General features: G+C 38.7%; 1 protein-coding gene across 2 annotated transcripts; it reads right to left on the bottom strand.

Annotated features, from left to right (window-relative positions):
• Nucleotides 1-1,517: 1,517 nt before the first annotated feature.
• Nucleotides 1,518-13,879, bottom strand: LOC120538830 (eukaryotic translation initiation factor 4E-binding protein 1-like). Of its 2 annotated transcripts, XM_039768354.1 has the most exons (4): nt 13,816-13,879; nt 13,519-13,674; nt 2,899-3,069; nt 1,518-1,924 (listed from the first exon to the last, which is right to left on the bottom strand). In XM_039768354.1, the coding sequence occupies exons 2-4, from the start codon at nt 13,649-13,651 to the stop codon at nt 1,893-1,895; spliced, it is 336 nt and encodes a 111-aa protein (XP_039624288.1). In that variant the 5' UTR covers nt 13,652-13,674; nt 13,816-13,879; the 3' UTR covers nt 1,518-1,892. The 2 variants fall into 2 exon arrangements, with proteins under 2 accessions (XP_039624288.1, XP_039624286.1); XM_039768352.1 differs by having other exon boundaries at nt 13,519-13,868.
• Between the last annotated feature and the right edge of the window lie 10,391 nt (nt 13,880-24,270).

Here is a 24,270-nt window from a genome sequence, read left to right as displayed (position 1 = left end):
TCCATTTCAATGTTGAAATAATTTTCACATACAAGAAAAAAAATCAATTCTATAAATGAACTTCTTTATATTTAAATTTCTTAGTCTATGTTAGACACACTGCACTTCTGCTCCCTGACGTTTTAAGTTGTAATAGTTGTGCACTCTTACTTTCTGAAGCCCTGACAGTATCCTACTGACTTAAAACAAGCAATGTAAAGTTATTGCTGCCATGTAACTTGCCAGCTTCCTGAACTGCAAGCATTGTCGGGTTATGACAATACCTACTGTGCCACTGGGCTGTTTTAAAACACGGCTTAAATGTAAATATGGAATAAAAATTAATGAAACAAGTTTGAACAAGTGCAAGATCAAGCAGTTCATGTCTCAATATTTGAGAAGCACCTGTCCTCACTGCAGCTCAACTAGCTAATCCCCAGATGAGCCTGTGTAGTTAGCGCTGCTCTGTAAACGTTGGTGTTAAGTGGATTACAAACCACCACAAATCACCCCTTTGTCCGGACATGTCCTAAACCAACATTTAAATATCAATATCACAGCACCTACTTGCTTTATTGGGGCTTACAATTAACAAAAACAACTCTTCGCAAATTGTTTTAAATGTTAAAGAGCGTGCTTTGTTTATGTTTTATTTAAGATTAAATTGGCCAGACAATGTTAATTAATGACTTAGCCGTTCTTCAAAGAGCTAAGGACAGAGTGCAGGAAATGAATGAATCAGTGTCTTGGGTAAAACCAACTTCTCTTATATACATCTAGTTTCTATCACTCTGATCATACAAAATAATTCAAAGCTTTTAAGAGTTACATGTAACAGCAACATCCTCACTTAACAAAAGCAAGGTAAAAATCACGATCCTGTATCATCCTTCTGAGAAGCTGCAGTAAATAAAAAGAAATTCTCTCCCGGTCTCTTAAAATACTGTGGTGGTGCCATATCAGGTGATCCAAAATTAACATCTGCAATAGAGCAAATTTAAATGATGGACAAACTCAGGGAGAAGATACTCTTCACAATACTGCTGCCATTGGTCATTACAGCTACTCAATAAATCAAACATCAAAGTCAAATTTAAAGCTCTGATTGACCAAAACAGAAAGTTGATTTTACTATATAAAGCTCATCAAATGAGTACTCTAGCAGACAGTAAATTTGACAAGAATGTGTAGCAACTCTTTTAGATTACAGATTTAAAATAATACTATGAACTAATGCAAAAAATAACAGTGGCCAATAAGAACAATTGAGACTTGTAATGACAGTTCCTTGCAAGCTCATTTTGCCTGCAAAATGTTAAAAGTTGCAGGCAATGTAACTAGACAGGTATCGAACACTACAGGACTACAGTAATTAATAATGAAAATACGGTGTAATGGAAATGAGCGTGTTACCTCTCCTCAACATTACTGTACAGGTTTGTCAAAACACAAACTGTTTGTGTACAGAGTTAGAGGTTGAAAGTCAGGAGAGTTTGACACCATACTGAAATAAGAAAATAAAATATTGAATCAACTCATAATGCTCTTCAATACTTTATTAATCACCTCCCCACTCCAAAACTGCAGTTTGGAGACCCCTCCAGCTTAATTATTACTTAACAGTGTCCCTTTAACTCAAAGCCAGGTGCTGCTTAATCAATTTCTTTTTTTTCATTTCTTTATCAGAAAAAAAGCCCCTTCAAAGTCCCATCTTTTTGTGTTTTGTATTATGTATGAACACATGTGGACAGCCAAATCCATCTAGAGAGCACTGGCAGGAAGATCAGCTTGTACTCCATTTTTTGCTGTCCCAGAGGAAGCAGGGTGCACGCATGTTAACTTAGATAATGAAATATCAGCTTGTCAACAAGACAGTTTGGATTCTTTTATCTGTGGCTGTAACATGTTGCATCCTAAATGTCCATTTCAAATTGTGATTCATCACCTGTGAACAGAAAAAAAAAACATTAGTATCTTGGCTGTTGTGTGGGATGTATTTCATCAAACCTGAATTCAAGTCGCAAAACTTGATTACATGTGTATGTTTCCACAGTTTAAAGAAAACAAAGAGACACGCTATTTGTGTAGCTTCAGATGTAGATAAAATAAACTACTTAAGTTCTATTTAGTTACAGCTTGCAATTCTTTGACTGTCACACTGTCCTTGCCCTCCTTTACACTCTTATTTTTCTATATGAAAGGCCACAAAACACACATTGTTCTTTTTGTACTGGCACCTCTTCGCATATACAGTATCTCTAATAAAATTAACTACTGAACTTAACAGGACAGAGTGTTTCAAGTCTCCCTTCAGAGTGCTTCACTAAAGGTTGCCACTATTTTTTTTTTCTGTCTTGGGTATTTTTCCAATCAGGTTCTACTAGTGTCTGATGGATTATCATGGAAGTCTCACAACAGAAGAAAAGAATGCTTTGCATTATTAAAACAAATACTCCCATGGATACTAGAGTATCCCTCGTACAACTGTTCTCACCACCTTTTACTCCAATCTCTTACTTGCACGGTTATGTTTTATTACATTCAAATCATTTATACAAAGATGCAGTACTTTAGCTTCCCTGTGGAAAGCACATTCAGTTAATAACAAACACAGTCAAAATATTCAACTTACATTTGAACTTTGATACTCAAGAGGCACTCAAATATTAGGTTTACAGGTAGTAAAGTAACACAGAGCCTTCACCACAAAATCCATCCAAGACAAAACTATATGATTCGGACACAGACACAGAACTATATTACTTCTAAAAGGTGAGAATATGAGATACTCTAAAATACTGCAGTATATTTGGTAAACTGGCTCCAAAAGACTTAAAACTGCCAAAACAGAAGAACCTTCAAGCTTAAACTGAAGCGTAGTCTCAAATCATTCCCAATAAAGGCACATGCAGAACTTACCTCCTGCTTGCTTGTCAACATGAGCTGAGACATGATCAGCTTCAAGTTTGATCTCATCCGTATTTGGGCTGGTGACTCCAGGAATGTTAGGAAGATATCGAGGGGGAGTCCTAGCAACAGGAGAGTCTCGACAATTCATCAAAAACTTGCGGTCATAAATAATTCTTGTACCTACACATGACAGAAAGCAGTAATAAGCCAAAGTAAAAATTTGCTCCAAAGAAATGACCATTAAAGAGGAACAGTCCAAAACAATACAGATAACCAACACACCTTTAAGTTAATGAAGTTTTAAACAATGAAAGAATCGACAAGTACACTGCATACAATTAACTTCCGCCAAAGGTATTTTATAATATCACAGAACAGAACATTTAACTGCATGTTTCAAATTCTCTAATTACTAAAATGTGAATGTCTGATTCTCAGGATATAGCACAACCTATGAACTATATCTAAGACAGGAATGGGGAGGGGAAAAAAATACTGGCACCCAAAAAGCTTTTCTTCTTAATATACATTATGTATCACCCAAACAGGACTAGGAAAATACAGGAACCAACCTTGGAAGGGATGTCATTCCAAAACAAGGTACTTCCATGTGTAACCCTACACAGACAATGGGATGGGGTTAAGGGGCATACATTAACTACTATGCCTTTCTTTGTAATCTTTTGATAACTAATTTGTATACACAAACAGAAAAAGTCTATCCTGAATAACTGAGGTGAATTTTCAAGTATTTTCTAAAGACGTTTTGCAATTAATATTCAATCTCCAAAAGTGTATTTGATAGGGATGCTCCAATCGGGTTATTTTTAAGGCCAATACTGATCACCAATTTCATGTTACTTGAGGCACCAATTCCGATTTTTTTCCCATTGTCCCTTTAAAAAACTTTCTGCACTAAGCTACTGCTTAATCAGATGCATAAAAGTGTTAACTTTGGTATTTTTATAATTAAGCATTAGACCACAGGTGTTAACTGTTCTTTTTATTAACAAAATTAAATTCTGTAGGGCTTATTGTTCAGTGACCATCAAAATACAATAGACAAAATTTCCTTACAATATATACTTATATAAAATATATACAAAAATCTTTTTTTCCTGCTGTTCCCATTAAAGATCGTCACTGTAAATCATCCATTTCCATATCTTTCTGTCCTCTACATCTTGCTTTGTCACACCCACTACCTGCATGTCCTCTCTCACCACATCAATAAACCTTCTCTAAGGCCTTCGTCTTTTCCTGTTGTCTGGCAGCTCCACCCTTAGCATCATTTTCCCAATATACCCAGTATCTCTCCACTGCACATGTCCAAACCAAACCAATCTCGCCTCTTTGACTTTGTCTCTGAACCGTCCAACCTAAGCTGACAATCTAATGTACTCATTTCTAATCATGTACATTCCTGTCATACCCAATGCAAATCTTAACATTTTTTAGTTTGCCACTTTCGGCTCTGACTCCTGTTTTTTTTTTGGTCAGTGCTGCTACTGTCTTGTAAGACCTTTCCTTTCACTTCTGCTGGTACCGATCTGTCACAAATCACTCCTGACACTCTTCTCCACCCTGCCTGCACTCTTTTCTTCACCCCTCCTCCACACTCTCTGTTACTCTGTAATGTTGATTAAAAAAAATATATATATATATAATATATATAAAATATATATATATACTGCTCAAAAAAATTAAAGGAACACTTTTTAATCAGAGTATAGCAAAAAGTCAATGAAACTTATGGGATATTAATCTGGTCACTTAAGTAGCAGAGGGGGTTGTTAATCAGTTTCAGCTGCTGTGGTGTTAATGAAATTAACAACAGATGCACTAGAGGGGCAACAATGAGATGACCCCCAAAACAGGAATGGTTTAACAGGTGGAGGCCACTGACATTTTTCCCTCCTCATCTTTTCTGACTGTTTCTTCACTAGTTTTGCATTTGGCTACAGTCAGTGTCACTACTGGTAGCACGAGGTGATACATGGACCCTACAGAGGTTGCACAGGTAGTCCAATTTCTCCAGGATGGCACATCAATACGTGTCATTGCCAGAAGGTTTGCTGTGTCTCCCTGCACAGTCTCAAGGGCATGGAGGAGATTCTAGGAGACAAGCAGTTACTCTAGGAGAGCTGGAGAGGGCCATAGAAGGTCCATAACCCATCAGCAGGACCAGTATCTGCTCCTTTGGGCAAGGAGGAACAGGATGAGCACTGCCAGAGCCCTACAAAATGACCTCCAGTAGGCCACTGGTGTGAATGTCTCTGACCAAACAATCAGAAACAGACTTCATGAGGGTTGCCTAAGGCAGTGTTTCCCAACCTTTTTTGAGCCATGGAACATATTTTACATTAGAAAAATCCCACGGCACACCACCAAACAAAAATGTCACAGCCGAAGCATCACTAATTCTACCGTTTGAATGGCAACAGGTAGATACACAGATTAAGAGTATTTAATTGTTCTGCCTATCACTGTCCCATAGACGAACAAAGACAAATTATTTGCAGTAAATAAATAATCATTTTCATACCAATTAAGTGAAATTGAATAATTTTCCACGGTACACTTGACGATCTCTCACGGCACACTAATGTGCCGCGGCACAGTGGTTGGGAATCACTGGCCTAAGGGCCCAAATGTCTACTGCGCCCTGTGCTCACTGCACAGCACCGAGGAGCTCAATTGGCATTTGCCATAGAATACCAGAATTGGCAGGTCCACCACTGGTGTCCTGTGCTTTTCACAGATGAGAGCAGGTTCACCCTGAGTATATGTGAAAGGGTCAGGAGAAGCCGTGGAGAATATTATGCTGCCTGTAACATAGCATGACTGGTTTGGTGGTGGGTCAGTGATGACCTTGGAGGCATATCCATGGAGCGACTCACAGACCTCTACAGGCTAGACAACGGAATCTTGACTGCCATTAGGTATCAGGATGAAATCCTTGGACCCATTGTCAGACCCTACGCTGGTGCAGTAGGTCCTGGTTTCCTCCTAATGCACGACAATGCCCGGCCTCATGTGGCAAGAGTATGCAGGCAGTACCTGGAGGATGATGGAATTGAAACAATTGAATGGCCTTCACAATCCCCTGACTTAAACCCAATAGAACATCTGTGGGACATGTTTCGGTCCATTAGGCGCCGCCAGGTTGCTCCTCAGACTGTACAACAGCTCAGGGATGCCCTAATACAGATCTGGGAGGAAATGCCACAAGACACCACCCGTCGTCTCATTAGGAGCATGCCCCGATGTTGTCAAGCATGCATACAAGCTCGTGGAGGCCACACAAGATACTGAAAAGCATTTTGAGTAGCAGAAATTAAGTTTTTGAAAAAATGGACTAGCCTGCCACATCTTCATTTCACTCTGATTTTAGGGTGTCTACACAATTGAGCCCTCTGTAGGCAGAAAACTTATTTCCATTAAAAGACTTGGCATCCTTTTGTTCTTAAGACATTGCCCTGTCGTTATTTGTATAGATATCCAACTTTATATTGAGATCTGATGTATCTAATGTGTTTCTTTAAAGTGTTCCTTTAATTTTTGTGAGTAGTGTATATATATATATATATATATATATATATATATATATATATATACACACACACAGTAATCCCTCGCTATATCGCGCTTTGACTTTCGCGGCTTCTATATGAAAGCATAACTAAAAATATAACGCAGATTTTTCGCTGCTTCGCGGGTTCTGCCGACAATGTGTCTTTTAACTTCCTGTACATGCTTCCTCAGTTGGTTTGCCCAGTTGATTTCGTACAAGGGACGCTATTGGCGGATGACTGAGAAGCTAACCAATCAGACCACGCAGTTAAGTTCCTGCGTGCTGAATGCAGTGTTAACCAGGAAGCCTCGTCTCGCTCATTCAGCATCAACGTGTTTCACTGTGTAAAGAGTTGTGCTCTTTTGTGTTTATCTTTGTGCATAGTCAAGCCCTTCATTATGGCTAAAAACGATCTGCTACTGCTTCAGGAGCCGTGCCCAAGCGCAAACGGAAGATGTTAACGATTGCCGAAAAGGTAAACGTTTTGGATTTGTTGAAGGCTACGATTCTTTTTATTTAAAAAGTAGGAAAGGAATATAAGATCTACGGCCGCAGTGTCCTTTTAACCAGGGTGCAAAACGAGTTGTAAGTGGATGTAATAAGGCAGTAGTCTGAATGGAATCTGCTTTAGGGATTTGGATTGAAGACTGCCAGAAGAAGAACAATGGCAGTGCTTCACATTTGCCTGAAGAGGCTCCTTTGGAAGAGCTGTAACGCTCTCCTTTGTTGTGCAGTAAAATTAAACTCATTGTTAACGGACAAGTCATCGTGTCATTGTTGGTGAGTAACCATAATTAATTTTCTACTTACAGTACATAGTACATGTACGTACGTTTAGTGTCACTGTACACACATTTACTGTATACTATTTTTCTTGCATTGTACGTATTTATTGCTGGTGGCCTGTCTATCGTAATGGCTGTAACATATGTGAAATCGGAGACACTTAATATCTTTAAAATAATATTTAGGTTTTACTGTATATAAACAGTGTGTTTATATACATAATTTCAATGAATCTTACCTAATATCTAAGAGAATACAAAGGGATTATGCTGTATAACTCTGCGGGGAATATTTATAAACAGTGTGGGAGAGTTTATAAGGGCTTAAAATATATAAAAATAACCATACAAACATATGGTTTCTACTTCGCGGATTTTCACCTATCGCGGGGGGGTCTGGAACACAACCCTCGCGATCGAGGAGGGATTACTGTATGTGTATATATATATATATATATATATATATATATATATATATATATATATAACCATACTGCATATGGCATAATTACAAGCTGTCAAATTGTTTTAAGTTGTAATGTACCTGAGAGAGAGTTCAATTTAAAAAGTGACTTTCACCATTTCCCTAATAAAACAAAACATGGTTAGTACTTAGTAAGATGCCCTTTGACAAGTATCACAGCTTCTAAGTGCACTTTGTACCAAGCGAAGAGTCTTTCAATTCTTACTTGCAAGCTTCTTGGGGTGTCTTGCATGCACTACTCTTTTGAGATCTATCCACAGATTTTCAATGATGTTTAGGTTGACGGACAGTGGCAGAACCATCAGCCTGCACCTCTTGAGGTATTCCATTGTAGATTTTGAGATGTGTTTCAGATCATGGTCTTGTTGTAGGACACATCCTCTTTATAACTTCAACTTTTTTTTTTTTTTTACAGATGGTGGTGTGTTTGCTTCCAGACTTTGCTGGTATTTATTTTAATCCATTCTTCCTTCTACCAATGACATGTTTCCTGTGCCACTGGGTGCAATACAAGGCCAAGGAATGATTGATCCACACCCACGCTTAACAGTTGGGAAACGTGTTCTTTTTCTGAAATTCGGCACCCTTTTTTCTCCAAACATACCTCTGCACATTGTGGTCAAAATGTTCTATTTTGACCATCAGTCCACAGGACTTGTTTCCAAAATGCATTAGGCATGCTTAGATGTTGATTAGCAAACTTCAGGTACTGAATTTTGTGGCTAAGACACAGGAAAGGTAATCTTCTCATGACTCTATCATGAAGGTCATATATGTTCAGGTGACGCTGCACAGTAGACCAGTGCACCACCACTCCAGAGTCTTCTAAATTTTCCAGAATGTCTTTTGCAGTGAAACGGGGGTTTTGATTTGCCTTTCTAGCAATCCAAAAAGCAGTTATTTCAGAAAGGTTAACTTGGTTTTCCAGATGTCAACTTGATCTCCACTGTTCCTGTTCACTGCTATTTCTTAATAACATTATGAACCGAGGAAACAGATATCCGAATATGCTTTTCTACCTTCTTGTAGCATTCTCCTGCTTTGTGAGCATGAATTATTTTATTTTTCAGAGTGCTAGGCAACTGCAGAGGAGCCCATGGCTGCAGATGGCTGGGACAAGGTTTGAGGTGTAACAGAATTTATACAGCTTTGCAATTTGCATCACCTGGGGTTTCCCAATGATGACTGTGAAGAAGCCATAGTCTGAGACCTTGGTAAAAGTTACCCGAGTCCTCATATATTTTGGGGTGCCCAAAATTCTGTATGATGCTCCTTTTCTTTTTTCACTGAACAATTATGCAAAACAAAAACAATACACTAATCTTGCATAAAATGCTGACAAGAAATGTGTCACCTTTAACTTTGTCTTTTAGTGATAAGTTCCTCTTCTGCTCACTTAACTGTTCACAATAACAGACATTTTAAGCAAGTGTGTCCTAACTTTTGAAGTTTGTCATAAAAAGATGTTCTGTAAAATAAAGTTTTGTTGCAAGTATGAGACATTGTAGCTAAGGAAGTGGACTTTAAACCACAGAATTGCTAATTAATTTCCTACCTCTAACAAACTGAAATACTGATCAAGTCACTTAACTATCCTGTGATCCAGCTGTACAGAATAGCATGTGAAAAGTTGTCCTGTGTGATAAGTGTTAGGATTGTGATTTCTATATCTTTGCTTATAAACACTTTGGCCCATTAGTTGCAAGAACAACAGGGCATCCCTTTAACTATAGCAAATGTAGAAATGTCAAGGTCAGTCATGGAGAGCCTCAAATGCAGCTTATCCACTGGTAGGCTAAAATGGGGCAATATATTTAGTGTAAGTAAATGAATACTAAGATCAGTCAGTCATTTTCCAACCCGAACTGAAAAATGACTAGCCAAAACACTAAAACCTATCCTACTGAAGCATTCTGGTTGTAAGAGCAGGTTGCATTTCCAGTTTCATTAAAAAGGTGTGATATTACCTACTGAAAGTAGAATAACAGAAATCACAGTAACAGCACGGTACAGAATGGATGTAGTATCTTTGAACTGTAAAGATTATTAATAAAAGTACACCATAAGAATAATGCATTTTTTTTATCCAAACTGAGGATAAATCTCCTTCTGCCTAGGTCCATTACTTTCTTGACACTATAGCACAAAAGAACATATAACTTTAAAAACAAGCTATATTCATTCTGTATTATTAAAAATTGTATATTTTTTTTTTAAAACACTATAGCTTATGAGAATTTTTACACATTAAGTTGAAGATAGCTAACCAAAACCTGGTTTGTTCAAGACTTCATAAAATGTCAAAACTTAGGCACATGTTAATAAAGAAATTATTGTTTAGCTCAAATTTATTACTTCTGATAGAGGGTCACTTCAATCACTGAAACAAATATTTTAAGAATTATGACACAAGGCTGCACAGTGAATGGCACACTAAGTAGTGCTGGTGCTCCATGGAGCCATTTTCTCCGATTTTGAATCTCATGCAGTGACACTCTCAATGTGCAGTTTACAAGAGTTTTCCTTCCACAATCTCAAGAGATTGCAAGTTAGGTGTATTGGCAAATCCCAACTGACCCAGTGTGCGTGTGCGTGCATGTGTGTGTACGCAAGACCTAAGATGGACCAATTGCCTTGTCAAGGGCTGTTTTCTGCCTAGTACTGCCAGGAAAGGTTTCGCCCTTCACCACACTGAATAGATTAAGCTGGTTTAAGAATTTTATGTCAGTTTTATATAAGCAAAATGTAACAAATTAAGTGGAATTTGAATGTTTCCCTAAAGACACTGGTTACACAGTTAACAGGTGTTTTGATAGGGGACTTTATAATACTTAGTTGAACATGTATGAAAGGCAAGAAAGTGTACCCTAAGAGGTTTCTTGTCAGGTTTGTTAGTGGTGACATGGAATCAACAAATTAACAGATCTATGGGTATTATTGAATTATGTAACCAATAAAGAACCATGGTTGCTTCCTTAACTTGTGTGCCAAGCAAATAAAAGGTAAAAAAATTGCTACTTTTAAGATGGCATAAGACTTTGTCTTGTCATTTTTTCCTTACAAATTTTAAAATAAGAACAAAGCAAGGAAGGGTTCAACTATGAACTATAAAAAAATTTCACTAAAACGATTCCGCGCCCCCCCCCCCCTTTTTAAATTAAAAAAATTAGCTTGATGGACTATGTGGGTACAGAAATGTGCTCTTTAAGCACAATATGACATACCCAAGATGACAAAGTAGATAGAATAAGCTACAGCACAAGACTGCAACAGATATGCTTGCCTGTTAAGAACAGTTTCCGTGGGAGTATATTTAGATAGATTTAGATATACAAGCAACAAAGAACTAATTCATAAAACTTTGTATGGATTAAAGTGTTAAACTATGTATATGCCAAAAAGACAGGAAAATGCATAAGCCAAAAAAAAATCAGATTTAAAAACTGCACACAATTCTACACAATTTATCCCTTAACTATAAATCACAATTATCTTGTAAATGTGCATACAAGAACACACCTCAAACCCCACCCAGTTGCCACCCTGAAACAACCGTATATAGACAGAGCTAATCAACCTCATACATATGCAAACACAATGCTGTAGAGTTTCTTACACTATGTGTTGCAAGTCACTGTTGTATGTAATGGGAATGGGTTGTGGCAGGTTGATTAAGAAATCAACTTTGCTAGGATGATCTTACTTGATGTATCAGCTTTGATGATCAGCGATGATTCTCAAAGTGGAACACTCTGCCTCCCTGTGGATAGAGGGGGATTCTCTAAGAGGGACCCCCAGTGTTAAGACAATTGTGAATGAATAAGTCTCAAAGACACTACGAACAGCAAGATGGGACTGTGACCAAAAAAAAAAAAAAAGTTTATAAAAAATTATTAAAAAACCCTGCTGTAGACCTTCATTGGCTGGTAGAGCAGCCATCCACCTGACACATCCAGACACTGCCACCTGCATTTGAGAAGTCTTATGGTGCACTACACAACTGAGTATGCCATGAACATACACAGAATTGTAGCACCTCTTTTCTGCACTCAGGGGGTCAGGGAAAGACACAAGGTGCAAGCATCTCAAGTGGGAAACCACTATCTCCTGGCACATAAAATGACATGATTGCTGTTACAATGAATAGTACAAGCTATATGAAAAACTGAGGGTTCAGCCGGTTAACTTACTAACAAGTTAGCCATCATGTACAGCGCCATCAACAAGTCTTCTACCAATCCCACTCTGCCTCAAAATAAATGAATCATGTGTTGATCCAGGTTACCTAGTCACGACATTTGTCAGTTTAAACCTGGCTTCATACAGCGCTCTTAAACTGATGGAATGTCACTGCTTACATTTAACAAAAGCAGCTTTATTATCACTAGAGGCCCTGAATGCAATGAGTGCAGGAAAACAGGACACTGCTGCAACTTGCCTTTTTATGTTGGTAAAAATATGTTACGTTTTATTCATGTACTCCCATATCATACAGAAACTGAATGTAACATCTTGTCAGTCTGTTAATGGCTTCCAGCGCAGTAGGAATAATGGAGATGAAGCTTGGCTGAAATATTCCTGACCTGTCAACCAGCTCCATGATAAGTTTATAAAAACTGACAAAAAACCAAAACAGTTCAGTACAAATATGCAGCACTGGCTCTTTAAAAATAAACTAAAATAGGGTCTGTACATCATATGTATCACTTCTGATTTTTAATGTTTGTCAAGTTAATACACATTACAACATGAGCTGCACTTCCCTAGGGTGTCATCCTTTCCCATGCTCTCCAAATCACTTCATATGCATGGGTCTCAGTTGCCATAAATATACACCAGTTCTCCCATCAAGTTTTCTTTTTTAAACTATGAATTTTGCATGGAAATATATCTATGCAAATTGCGGGCCTCACGTTGTGTATACACAAGTTTTATCAATCTTCACCCAGGTCTGGTCTGAATCAAACTGTGGCCCTCCAGGTCACCTGTAGACCCGACATAACCGGAGGAACTCAAGATTATCTTCTATGGTCCAAGAAGCAAACAGTTATCCTTGCAGGGAAGCTGCCATCACTATCAACATGTGAACCAATGTTACACAGTACTGATATGTAAAACTTGAGATGTCAAAAGCTAACGTCAGTCCGGTGTGAAGTAAAAGAACTTTAGTTAGTTAGACTTTGCTGACCTTCTAAATGTTTGTAATTAACAGCTTGCCATATTATGGCGCAACTAATATGGGAACGCCTTCACAATGAGACATACGTGAAGGAGGAAGTGAAAGGTGCCCGACACCATGGGGATACGTAAAGAAATATAATAAACAAGACTGGGACCAAAAACATCCTGGCAAGTGGTCGCACGAGTGTATAGCAATGGCGCTCATACATCATCTTCCGCATATCTGCACTTTTAGGACATTCCAGTTATACCCAGTAAACAATAATTTTATGCTACGTTTTGGTACTTGGGAGGTACATAGAAGAGGTTTACGTCAATATTCCTGTAATATGCTGGAATTCACCAGTAATCTATTTGATAAAACACATTTTTTAAAAATCCGTTTAAGATTCCACGATTGTTTGTAGACATTATAAGTCATCTTAAGTAATTAGTAAAAAAAAATAGTAAAAGTTTGACAGCTCAAGTCGAATAAAATGACGAGACAGGAACAGACTTAACAAGCAACCGCATGGCAACAATGGCAACGTGCACACTACCGTCCATTCGATGCTGTGGGCCCTAGAACACTGGGCATGCATCTCGCCGCCGATTTCGCGGCTTACCTCCTGGAGTGGTGCTAAACAGGGTTCCTCCTGGGGTGGTGGAGTAATCGTGAGGCAGCTGTGCGGCGTCATTGACCGTCACTCGGCGAGTGGGGATGGCCTGACTCACGGTCTTCTGACAGCCCGAGGACATGACTGCTGCTAGGCCTCTTCACGCTTTGGTCAAAATAATACAGTTTTAAAAATAAAAAAAAATAATGTAAATCCCACCGTCAAAAGCTATCACACCAAACCAAATACACCTTTAATGAAGATTTACAAAAGGCAACCAAAACCCTCCCCAAAACACACACTCACACGCACAACTCGCACGCAGTCGATCACAATCACAGGCAGGAAGGAAATGGGGGCGGGTAAACCGTCGAAAGAAAAAAACATCTTCTTGCTGATTGGTCAGAAATATTGATGTTTTTGAGGGCTCATGGGAGATGTTGTTTCTTTGTCTGTCAATCATTTGACTATGTTGCGATACGGACTACAAAATGAGCAAAGGCTGACTCCGTCGATTGTTGGGATTTTAGATGTTGTAGTTTTGTTTTGGTTTTTTTTTCAGCCGCCCCTTATATACTACACCTGTAAAGAACAAAAAAATTTTCCAGTACTGACACATTCAGTCTGAGAGAAGATAAAGTGTTAATATCATTAACTTTAGTTCAAATGACAATAACAATAACTGCTTCTGTTCTTTTACTGTCCGATCAATCTGTCAATCTTTATTTTCATTTCGTATTTTAGAAGCTAGGTTCGACATTATGGTGCAGTGGTTAGCATTGCTCCCGCTGTTCTGTAAAGTCCTTGGCTCGAAAACAATCAACTGCCTTTAGGAGATTGACATGCACTAAACATACGTATGGGCTTTTCTTAGCATTTTCTCACATATGTCAAAGCCGTGCGAATTAATTAATACGATACTCCAAACTGGCCATGTGTGTAACTGTACCTTGTGGTGAGATGAAAATGGTTGGTCTAGAGTTGGTGCCCGCTTAGCACTTTGGACTGTTGGGACAGGAAGCAAGCAACCCTGAACTGGGTTAAAAGATTAAAATAAATGGATGGATTATACATACTTTATATTAAATGTACTCATATGCACATTTATGTATTGAAAACTACTGTTTATTATTTCAAAAATATTCTTAGTCATTTACAATATACATTGTATAAACTTTTTTTTTAAATATAATGCATAATTTAAGTGTAATCTGCAATACAGCTGTGCCACATTCAGAGCACAGGGTAGGCAGTTGATGGATTATACTGTGTTACACTTTTCGACAGCAGTTTCTAACAGGCATAAATATATAGATTGAGATGTACTGCTGTGTGAGGCTTGCCAGTGTATGTACATATAAATCAATTTATTTTTATCATTGAATGCATAATTTAAGTGTAATCTGCAATACAGCTGTGCCATATTCAGAGAACAGGGCAGGCAGTTAATGGATTATACTGCATTAGACTCAACTGACATAGATATATAGGTTGAGATATATTGCTGTGTGCGGCTTGCCAGTGCTGACTAAATTGATTCATTGTCTTTCACTTAACTTGCTGTTGTTAGAGACTTGTTTAGCTACACTAGAGTGGAAATCAAGTGACTGTAGTACGTTTGTCTTTTTTAAGGGTGCCCTGCAGCAGGCACTGAAGCTCCTCATTTGAATATGGAGTCTAAGCTCAAACTGCTGCCAATTCAATGCTGGTGTCATCCCTAGGCTGATGCAAGGATCAGCCAATAGATAGACAGATAGATAGATAGATAGATAGATAGATAGATAGATAGATAGATAGATAGATAGATAGATAGATAGATAGATAGATAGATAGATAGATAGATAGATAGGTGAGGGCTGAGTGAGAGAGAGCTCAGCTGATATCACCAGGAAGAACTCCACTTGTACTGCTTAAAGCCAATCCATAAGAATTGTGATTGGTGTTTATTAATTTTTTCTTCATTTTCCTGAGGAATTTTTTACAACTCCTTGGAAGCTATGATGGAGTTTCTAAGGTTGAGGAATATAAATCAAACATTTATTTTGTCCTATTTTGGTTACTAAGGTGAAATTTTTTAACATCTTATCACAGTGCCATATTGATGAGTAGCACAATTTTGGTGTTTTTTGCACCCACCATTACCGAGTCAACCTCTCAGAAGTTCCTAGGAGTGTGCTTGTGTGACATCATCACACAAGGGTCATATTATGTGCCATTTTGATATCAGTGTTTGAATTAAACTAAAGACTTAATATACCCTTCTCTGTATTTTCATCCTCAGTGTTCTGACTTAGTCCCTCTGTTGTGTTTGTGGCTTGGCAAAAGATCATTTTGTGTCATTGGATTTAATCCTGCTGTGTGCTCAATATTGTTCCCATTTCATCTTCTGATCTCAAAAAAAAAATAATTTTTCAACACTGTGCATACTAGCATAGGAGATCTTTTATTATTCACGGCATAAAGGAGCTCCTAAGGCCCTTTGTAATCTAGATGCCACAGGGTTCACAGGGTTATTACAGTGGGCATCTCTGAATTTGGACAGATCGAGGTGTGATTCCTCAACAATATATTTTGAGTAGTCAGCAGGATTTGCACTGTGGATAGGTAGAATGTAATGGTGATGCTACCCAAGAGATGGGGGCTGAGTGAAAGAGAGAGCTCAGCTGACATTACCAGGAAGCACTTTGCTTGTAAATCTTAGAGGCAGTCCCCTGTGCACATTGGCATAGGAGTTGAACATGAAAATATGCACTCGCATAAAACAGGAATATGCACAAGAAAAAAAACAGGTTTATTAAACCTGGTGTATGCATGTTTTTACACAATTCATCTTTATAAATCACAATCATCCTGTAAATGTGCATACATGAGTGCACCTCAAATTTTGTCTGGTTGTCACCATGAAACAACCATAAATGGAGCGTGCTGATCAACTTCATATGTATGCATTCATAATGCTGCAGAACTTCATAGGCCGGTAGAGCAGCCTTCCACCTGGCCTATCAAAACATTTCCACCTACATTCAATAATATCTGGCTGCGCTCCACAACTGTAAGCACAAAAGTATACCTACCGTTACAGCACCTCTCCTCTGGAGTCATGGAAAGTTGTATGGAGCCAGAGTCTGAGCAGGAAGTCACTATCAGCTGACACATATAGAGACATGATTGCTATTATAATGAATAGTACAGGACATATGAAATAATGAGGGTTCAGCCACTTATCTTACCAACAAACAGCCAACTTGTACAGCACCATCTCATCTGTCAAAGCTACTTTGCCTCAAAATAAATTAATCATGGGTTGACCCAGGCCACTGAACCACAATGATTGTCAGCCATATCTTGGGATCACAGTTGACTTGAGCATTAATGGAATGTAACTATTGACATTTAACAAAGCAGCTTTATTCTCACTAGATGCCCTTCAGTAAAGCACTCCAGTAACATTAGGAGGACTAGACACTGTTGCAAATTGCCTTTTTATGTTGGCAAAAACATGTTATGTTTAATGTATTGTGGCGGACAGCTGGGGGTGGTACCCAGCCAGGGAGTCCAGGAGGACCGGAGGAGGGCTTGTGCCTCCTCCAGACAACGAGGGGGTGCCTGAAGAACCCTGGACCTCAGCACTTCCACCACACCAGGAAGTGCTGGGGGGAAGAAGACTGGGGACACCCAGAGGGCTTCCGGGTGCGCAGCCGGCACTTCCGCCACACAGGGGAGTGTCCGCGGAGGAGTGTCGGGGAGCAGCTGGAGCCCATCCGGGCTGCTATAAAAGGGGCCGACTCCCTTCATTCAGAGTCAAGAGTCGGGTGGAAGTGGACGAGAGACTGGAGAGAGAGGAGTGGAGGTGGCCAGAAGGAAGGCACTGGGAAGAGAGGGCTGAACTTTGGGGGATTGGTGCAGGAGGCAGTAGACACTGGAAGGACAGATGGATAGATTAATTAGACATGTACTACGAAGATATTTCAATGTTCCTTAAAAGTTTTGAACAATTGGCATTCTAAGCTTACAGATGGCTTAACATCAATTACAGAGCTGATTGTGTGGTGACTGGTTACTTGGAGAAAAAAAAGGAAGGACAGGAATTGGAGGTTAGTATGTTTGAAAGAGACAGTACTGCTGCAGTAAATTATTTCATCGAAGGTCACACATGGCACAGCAAGCATCTTGCGGGAGGCAGGAACAATCTCTGGATGGGACGTCAGTTCGCCACTATCACTGCACCACCGTGTTCCCATGTTTAATAACATGCTTTACCTCCTATCATCATGAAAATGATATCAAGTATACATCTCAGTATTTTAATTATTCAGAGAGCTGAAATATCACAAATGCAATGGATTCTGTGTCCTGTAGGAAGAAGAGAAAGCCCATTTAAGAAGCACGTAGTGATTCACACACATAGAGCACATAGAAGAACACATACAAAACAAAGCATTTAACGTGCTACTTTAGCTATAATGGTATTTGAGAAGCTAGTAAACTAAACTATTTAAAGATGAAGTTTATGATGTTCTCCCGTAATGACAAAATAAACTAATGGATTAAAGTGGAAATTTCAAGATTAAAGTTGACATTTTGATCTTTTTTCTCACTGTCTCCCTGTTTTATTTCTTTTCTCTGTATCTTAATAAGTTTTCATATGACACTCAGACAGTGGGCTATGACTTTCATTTTCATGGCGAATTTGATATCTGACAATTTCTTTTCTATTTTGTGCACTGTGCGACTTTATGAACTTGAGCTTTCGAGTTTCTCTGACACTCTATGTCACTCGATCATCTTCCTTTTGTTGTTTACACCACTGTTTAATCCAACAAATAGTATGTTTTTCCTTGGCTCCACTTGGCATTCACTGAAATTCTTCTATTCCCAGTGCTTTTGTCATTGCCTTTTTACAGAACACTGAGCTTAAGGGCTATTTATATTGATTTGCATATTCAAAGAGGCGTAATTCTGGGAGGAGATGGGGAGTGGCAGCAGGCGTGTGCACGTGCGTTACTTTTCACGCTGACCAGGATTTATGTAGTGGAAGAATGTGGAAGTTCACGAACACACAGATTTATGAATCTGGATTTTTTTGTGCGTATGCACATTTCCTCTTTTGTCCGTACACCATGTTTTAGTGTGAATTCTGTGCACGGCATTATGCATGAGGCCTCAGGACTTGAGTTTGACACCCGTGTATTAGATAAATTGAAGATAAGGGGGATCACAGAGAGAGGCACTGCACGTCACAACAGAAGATGATCAGGACACTGGAAGAATGAGCGTGACCTTAGAAACAGTGAAAGAATAGCTGTGGTTAGTAGGGTGGTGGTGAAGCTGGGTCCTATCCCAGCAAGCACTGGGCACAAAGCAGGAATTAGAAGTGTAAAAGAGACCTTCTCCATTTATGCAGTAGTTCCTCAGCTATAGATCCTCAGAAAATATAACACAATGCTTTTAAAGGGTAAGGTTGTATAAAGTGGGGTAGTTATGGATTTATAGAGGAGGAAAAAGTCTGTAAATCATCATTTAATTTTCCACCATCTGTTATTAACAGGTAGTCTGTCTTTTTTGACACCTTGTTTAAAGTAAGGTTCAAGCGAAAATCTCTTTAATATAAGTAAATAGTTATCATTAAGAAGGTTTAGCACAACATCTGTGAAAAGCACGGATATCTCCTTCAGCACTGAATTAAACATTTTCTTCAGGAGTGCTGTGGAGTCTGTCCTTACATTATGTATTGCATCTTGGTTCGGCAGGACTGTAAACCTCTAAAATGTTTGGGGAGAACAGCACAGCAAATTACTAACATGCAGTTCCCTGAAATTCTGAATATTTATACTACATTCTGCCTCAGAAAGGGCTAGTGTATCATAAAGGACTCCATTCTTCTTACAGTGGACCTTTTCCCTTTCTTTCCATCTGGAAAAAAGCTCAAGACCATCCATATATACACAGCAAGATTTAGACTCAGTGTTTATCCCCAGGCAATAAGAATGCTGAACAAGCATTGATTGGCAGTATTGACATTATTAGCCAACGATGTGCATTTACAAATAGTAGATTTACTTCTTTTGCGCCAATTATCTGCCTTTAGTGATCTGTGTGTTCATTTCATATTATTATTTACTGTCATGTTGTCAGAATTTGTTATTTATTTCTTATCCTGTGATTCCTATTCTGTATTTTGCACTACAGTACATTATCTTGCAATGTCACTTGGTGTACATCCAATTCCAGGAATGGTCAATAATCTGTAAAATGTTTACTGTATGCACTGTTTTAGTTTATCTGTTCTGCACTTTTATTATTATTACTGAATCTCATACCTGCCACTTAATGCTTAATTCCTAAGCTGCTAACTACAGTGATTACAACTCCTCATTTAACAACACTGGTTACTTTATCCTACTACATTATTCTTCCTTTTTAACTACTCCAGGCTGTATGTGGTTAGCTATTGCACAGTTTTTATTGTTCCGTATTGTATTATTGTGCTTTTTATTGTACCATGAATGAGTTAGTTGATAGTTGTATTCTGCAAGGTAGACACTGAAATAAGAATTTCATTATATTTGTACACTGTACTCTGTATATATGATAATAAAGTTTTTGGTTGATTGATTGATTAGTTGACAGACAGCTTCAGCATTTTGTTTTTACCCAGGTGGGGAACATACCACAACCTAGTGTGAGAAACGTCTGTCATTACAAGAGGCTAATTGACTGTTGAGAGTGCTGTCTTCTACATGAAAGCAGAGGCGGGCACCTCCTGTTTCTTTTTGGTCTTCATACTTGTATTCAAAATCATGGTCAGAGTAACAGTTAGACAACTGCAATAACAGCCCAGAATATGTAAAGGGTGACAGGATGGTGTTAAAGTGCAGCATGTCCAGCTGTCTCCAGGCTCCTCTCTGTCTATATTCAAAGCAGCTGCTGTTAAAGCATTCCAGCTTCCAGAGAGGCTGCTGTTCTTGTCTTTTGTAAAAGTACAGTACACATTTATTTTAAATAACAGAACATTCTGTACTGTGTATCTGCTAGATCATCATGCATGATGAATATTTCAACAATCAAAGCTCAGGCAGGTTAACCGACTCACTCAGGGCCACCAAGAAGGCTGACCATGGTCTATGACTTTGAGTGTTTGAAGTTCTCCTTTCAAGCCAGGCCTTGATTGTCTCACCAAAGTGAAAGTCATTTACTCTGCTGACATAAGTTTGGTTGAAAAGATATTAATGGCCACAGAAACTCTATAAACAAAGCTAAACAATGACCCCACCATAACGGCACAACCATAGCTGGCCATGAAGGACATAATGTATTTAATATCACTCTACCAGAAAATTCACTTTCATTTTGATGGAAAATACTACAGACAGAAAGACTCTTAGCTGAACTGGTACTGCAGCGATTCAAGAGCATGACTCTTACTCTGTTCACACCTAAACTTTGGATATGCTACATTGACGACACATTCATCATATTAAAAAGTGACCAGCTGAATAATGTCCAAAATCACATCATCACAATATTCCCTGCAATCCAGTTCACTATTGAAAGAGAAATAAACTAACACATCAATTTTCTGGACATCTCCATTTAAAGAGGTAACGACACCACCCTGATTACAGGTGTTTATCGCAAGGAATGTTATGCAGACAAAATATTACACTTTGTTAGCAATCACCTATCATTGCATAAATGGAGAGTTCGCACCCATTTTAATACCAAACAGATTATAAAGAATGAAAGACGCTATCTTTTCCAACTGTTCACATCAAATGGCTGCCCAAAGACATTCATCAAACGACGCTTTTCTATGAAATGCCAGAAACCCCTGCAAACAATTGCCTCTAACCTGACCCTCCATCCCACCTAGCATGCACTTCCTTATCATCCAATGAAAACGCCACTAACAGACATTAGGATATGAACCCATCATATGCAGGCTTGAAAATAAGAACATCTTCATATTAAATAAGACTTTACGACCAACAGACTCTGAACCCCACCTCATTAATCCCTGTCCACCTCTCTTCCCCTCTTTATTTGCTATATATTGCCTTGGAATTCTGTATGCTTCATCATTTTCCTCTGCTGATGACTTCTGATAGGAGTTGAAAGTTCAAGACAAAAGAATAATGGATGAGCTGGAGGATTCTGAACAATTTATCTCCCAATATGAGAGGAGGAAGTACGTCTCTGGTTTGGCCCCAGTCTGGACACCTGCAGGTTTGCTGAGGACTTGTAATTTTGCAGGGTAGCACTGTCCTGCTTGGCTGCCACTATGGGGTGCTGTTGGAAATGCACCTCCCTCCTCCCTGGCTTGGGAGGCTTCCATATGACACAAAAGTGCTTCTGTTATGTGAGGCCATAGCTGTAGAAGTACTCCTATCATAAATCAGAGTCAGGAGGCAGAGGGTAAAAGTCAGAAAGACATATTGTTACTCAGTTTTATTTTCAAAATCAATGGAAACACCCTAAATTTAGTCTGTTCAGGATAAAACTTTGTGACTTTTCCTAAATATACCCCAATTAATGAACAGTAACAAAATGTAAACATCCCATAAATTGTGCAGTTTCTAATAAATTATGTCCTTGCCGTGTCTCTTAGGTCATTTTTGACTCACCATTAACTTATCCACCCATAAAAACATCCTACTGTAAATGTCTCATGGTCAATTCAGAAATGTGTAGGTATTTAATAAAGTGTCCTAGCTTTCTTTGGTCTCTTAACCAGGTGAGGATGTGGGAGTGCTTTCCCAGTTCTCTCCACACTTGGCGGTTATGTGCCAGCATTTGGGTTACAGTAAAAAGCATCTGTGACTTCTTTGTGATTTCTTTGTCTGCCTCTTCTCCTTTTTCCATGACCTATTCCTTGCAAGATTGTCTTGGAGACGCTCTCAGGACTTGTGGCATGATAATAACACTTCTGCTTCCTCCTCTTTAGTACCATAAGGCAGTCTTCATATTTTTCTGATTGATGTTTGATGATGGTGACTCAGTTGAAGTATGAAATCCTCAGAACAGTTCTGTAGCACCTCATCTCCACTGCATGGATTTTTTGCAGCAGTTGTGCTGTCAAAGTCTTGGGTTAATATACATGTAAAAAGACTGAAATGACAAGGACACACAGTAATCTCAATTTGGCCTTAAGACAATTCATTTATCTCTCTAAACTTGCTTCAATTTGGCCAGCTCTGCTATTGTCTACAAGGTCCTTGATATGACTTCGTTAATGATAGAACCCAGGTACTTAAACTTGCTTACATTTTTCAACTCATTCCCATGAGGTGTGACCTTCTTTGTGACTGTTTTTCCACTGTTCATCATCAACTTAGTCTTTTCAGCATTAATCTCTATGCCAAATTTCGAGGCTACTTCCTCCAGTCTCTTCATCCTGGCTGGTGGGTGTTCTCATTTTCACTTCCTGTGAGCCCATCAATGTCATCTGCAACTCAAAGGTTTGTGATGGTGAGCCCTCCTATACTCATATTACCCAGGTGATCTTCTAGGGCATCAGACATGATACTCTCAAAAAAGATGTTAAAGAGCTTAGGTGATAGAATATAGCCTTGATGGACTCCAACTTTGTCTGTCCACCTGAGCCCTACATCAAAAAAGTTTCCAAAGCCATCTTCCTGTAGAGCTGCTACCTTTTTTAAGCACTGCCTTCTCCTTTTGGGTTAATTTTGACCCTCCATATAATGAACTGGATTATTCTCTCCATTTAGGGTGCTTTGTTTTTTCACAACCATACGGTTAGGAGTGAAAATTCAGCTGACTAGGGCACCAATAAAGGGGAAGTCTTAGAATCAGGATTACAAAAGAACCTTAAGGCACATCATTGAGTCAGCATATGTAGATATTGTGAAGGTTACATCTTTTTTATTCAATTTCAATACCACTAAAGCCATCTCAAGATCAGTGTGCACTGTGATGGAACAGCAGATTATCCACAGCTGGCACCATTCTTGTGCCCAGTGAGGTTGGAGTAGTTACCAGCACCTCCAATAAATTGGAACGGATGGGTTTGACCACAGATGGTTGGATGGATGGTAAGTCCAATGTGCCTGCATTCTTATTTGAATGAGCTGCTGCTTTTAGCTAATTTTCCTGATATACTCTTGATGTGTTGATGCTCTTGATTGGACATAACAGTGTAAGAAAAAAATCAGAGAGCAGTGACTAGGCTGAGACTTTTAAGCAAAAGGAGATTAAGAAGTGCCATGATTGAAGTGTTTAAAATTATGAAGGGAATTAGTACAGTGGATCGAGACTGTTAGTTTAAAATTAATTCATCAAGAACATGGAGACAGAGTTGGAAACCTGTTAAGGGTAAATTTCACACAAACATTAGGAAGTTTTTATTTACACATAGAACCACAAACATGTGGAATAAGCTACCAAGCAGTGTTTTAGACAATTGGACTTTAGGGACTTTCAAAACTCAACTTGATGTAATATTTTAGAAGAATTAAGTGGACAAGAATGTTGAGCTTTGTTGGGATGAATGACCCATTCTCATCTAGATTGTTCTTATGTTCTAATCTCTTGAACAACCACAACATTTCAACATCCAGCTTTCTTTTAATAAAATAATACAGCACAAATGAACTAATCTGGGTGTAATCAATGTGGTAATGTGGCAGAAGAAAGTAAGAGGTAAAGACAAAATCCTAACAGGGGATTGTGTGAATGTTTGTCATGATCCTCTAATAAGTAAGCACACACTGAACCTCATTCATTTTATGAATGCACTTTTTC

Source organism: Polypterus senegalus, chromosome 11 (assembly GCF_016835505.1).
Source record: "Polypterus senegalus isolate Bchr_013 chromosome 11, ASM1683550v1, whole genome shotgun sequence".
NCBI classification, from domain to species: domain Eukaryota; kingdom Metazoa; phylum Chordata; class Cladistia; order Polypteriformes; family Polypteridae; genus Polypterus; species Polypterus senegalus.
This window is presented reverse-complemented; position numbering and strand designations above follow the sequence as displayed.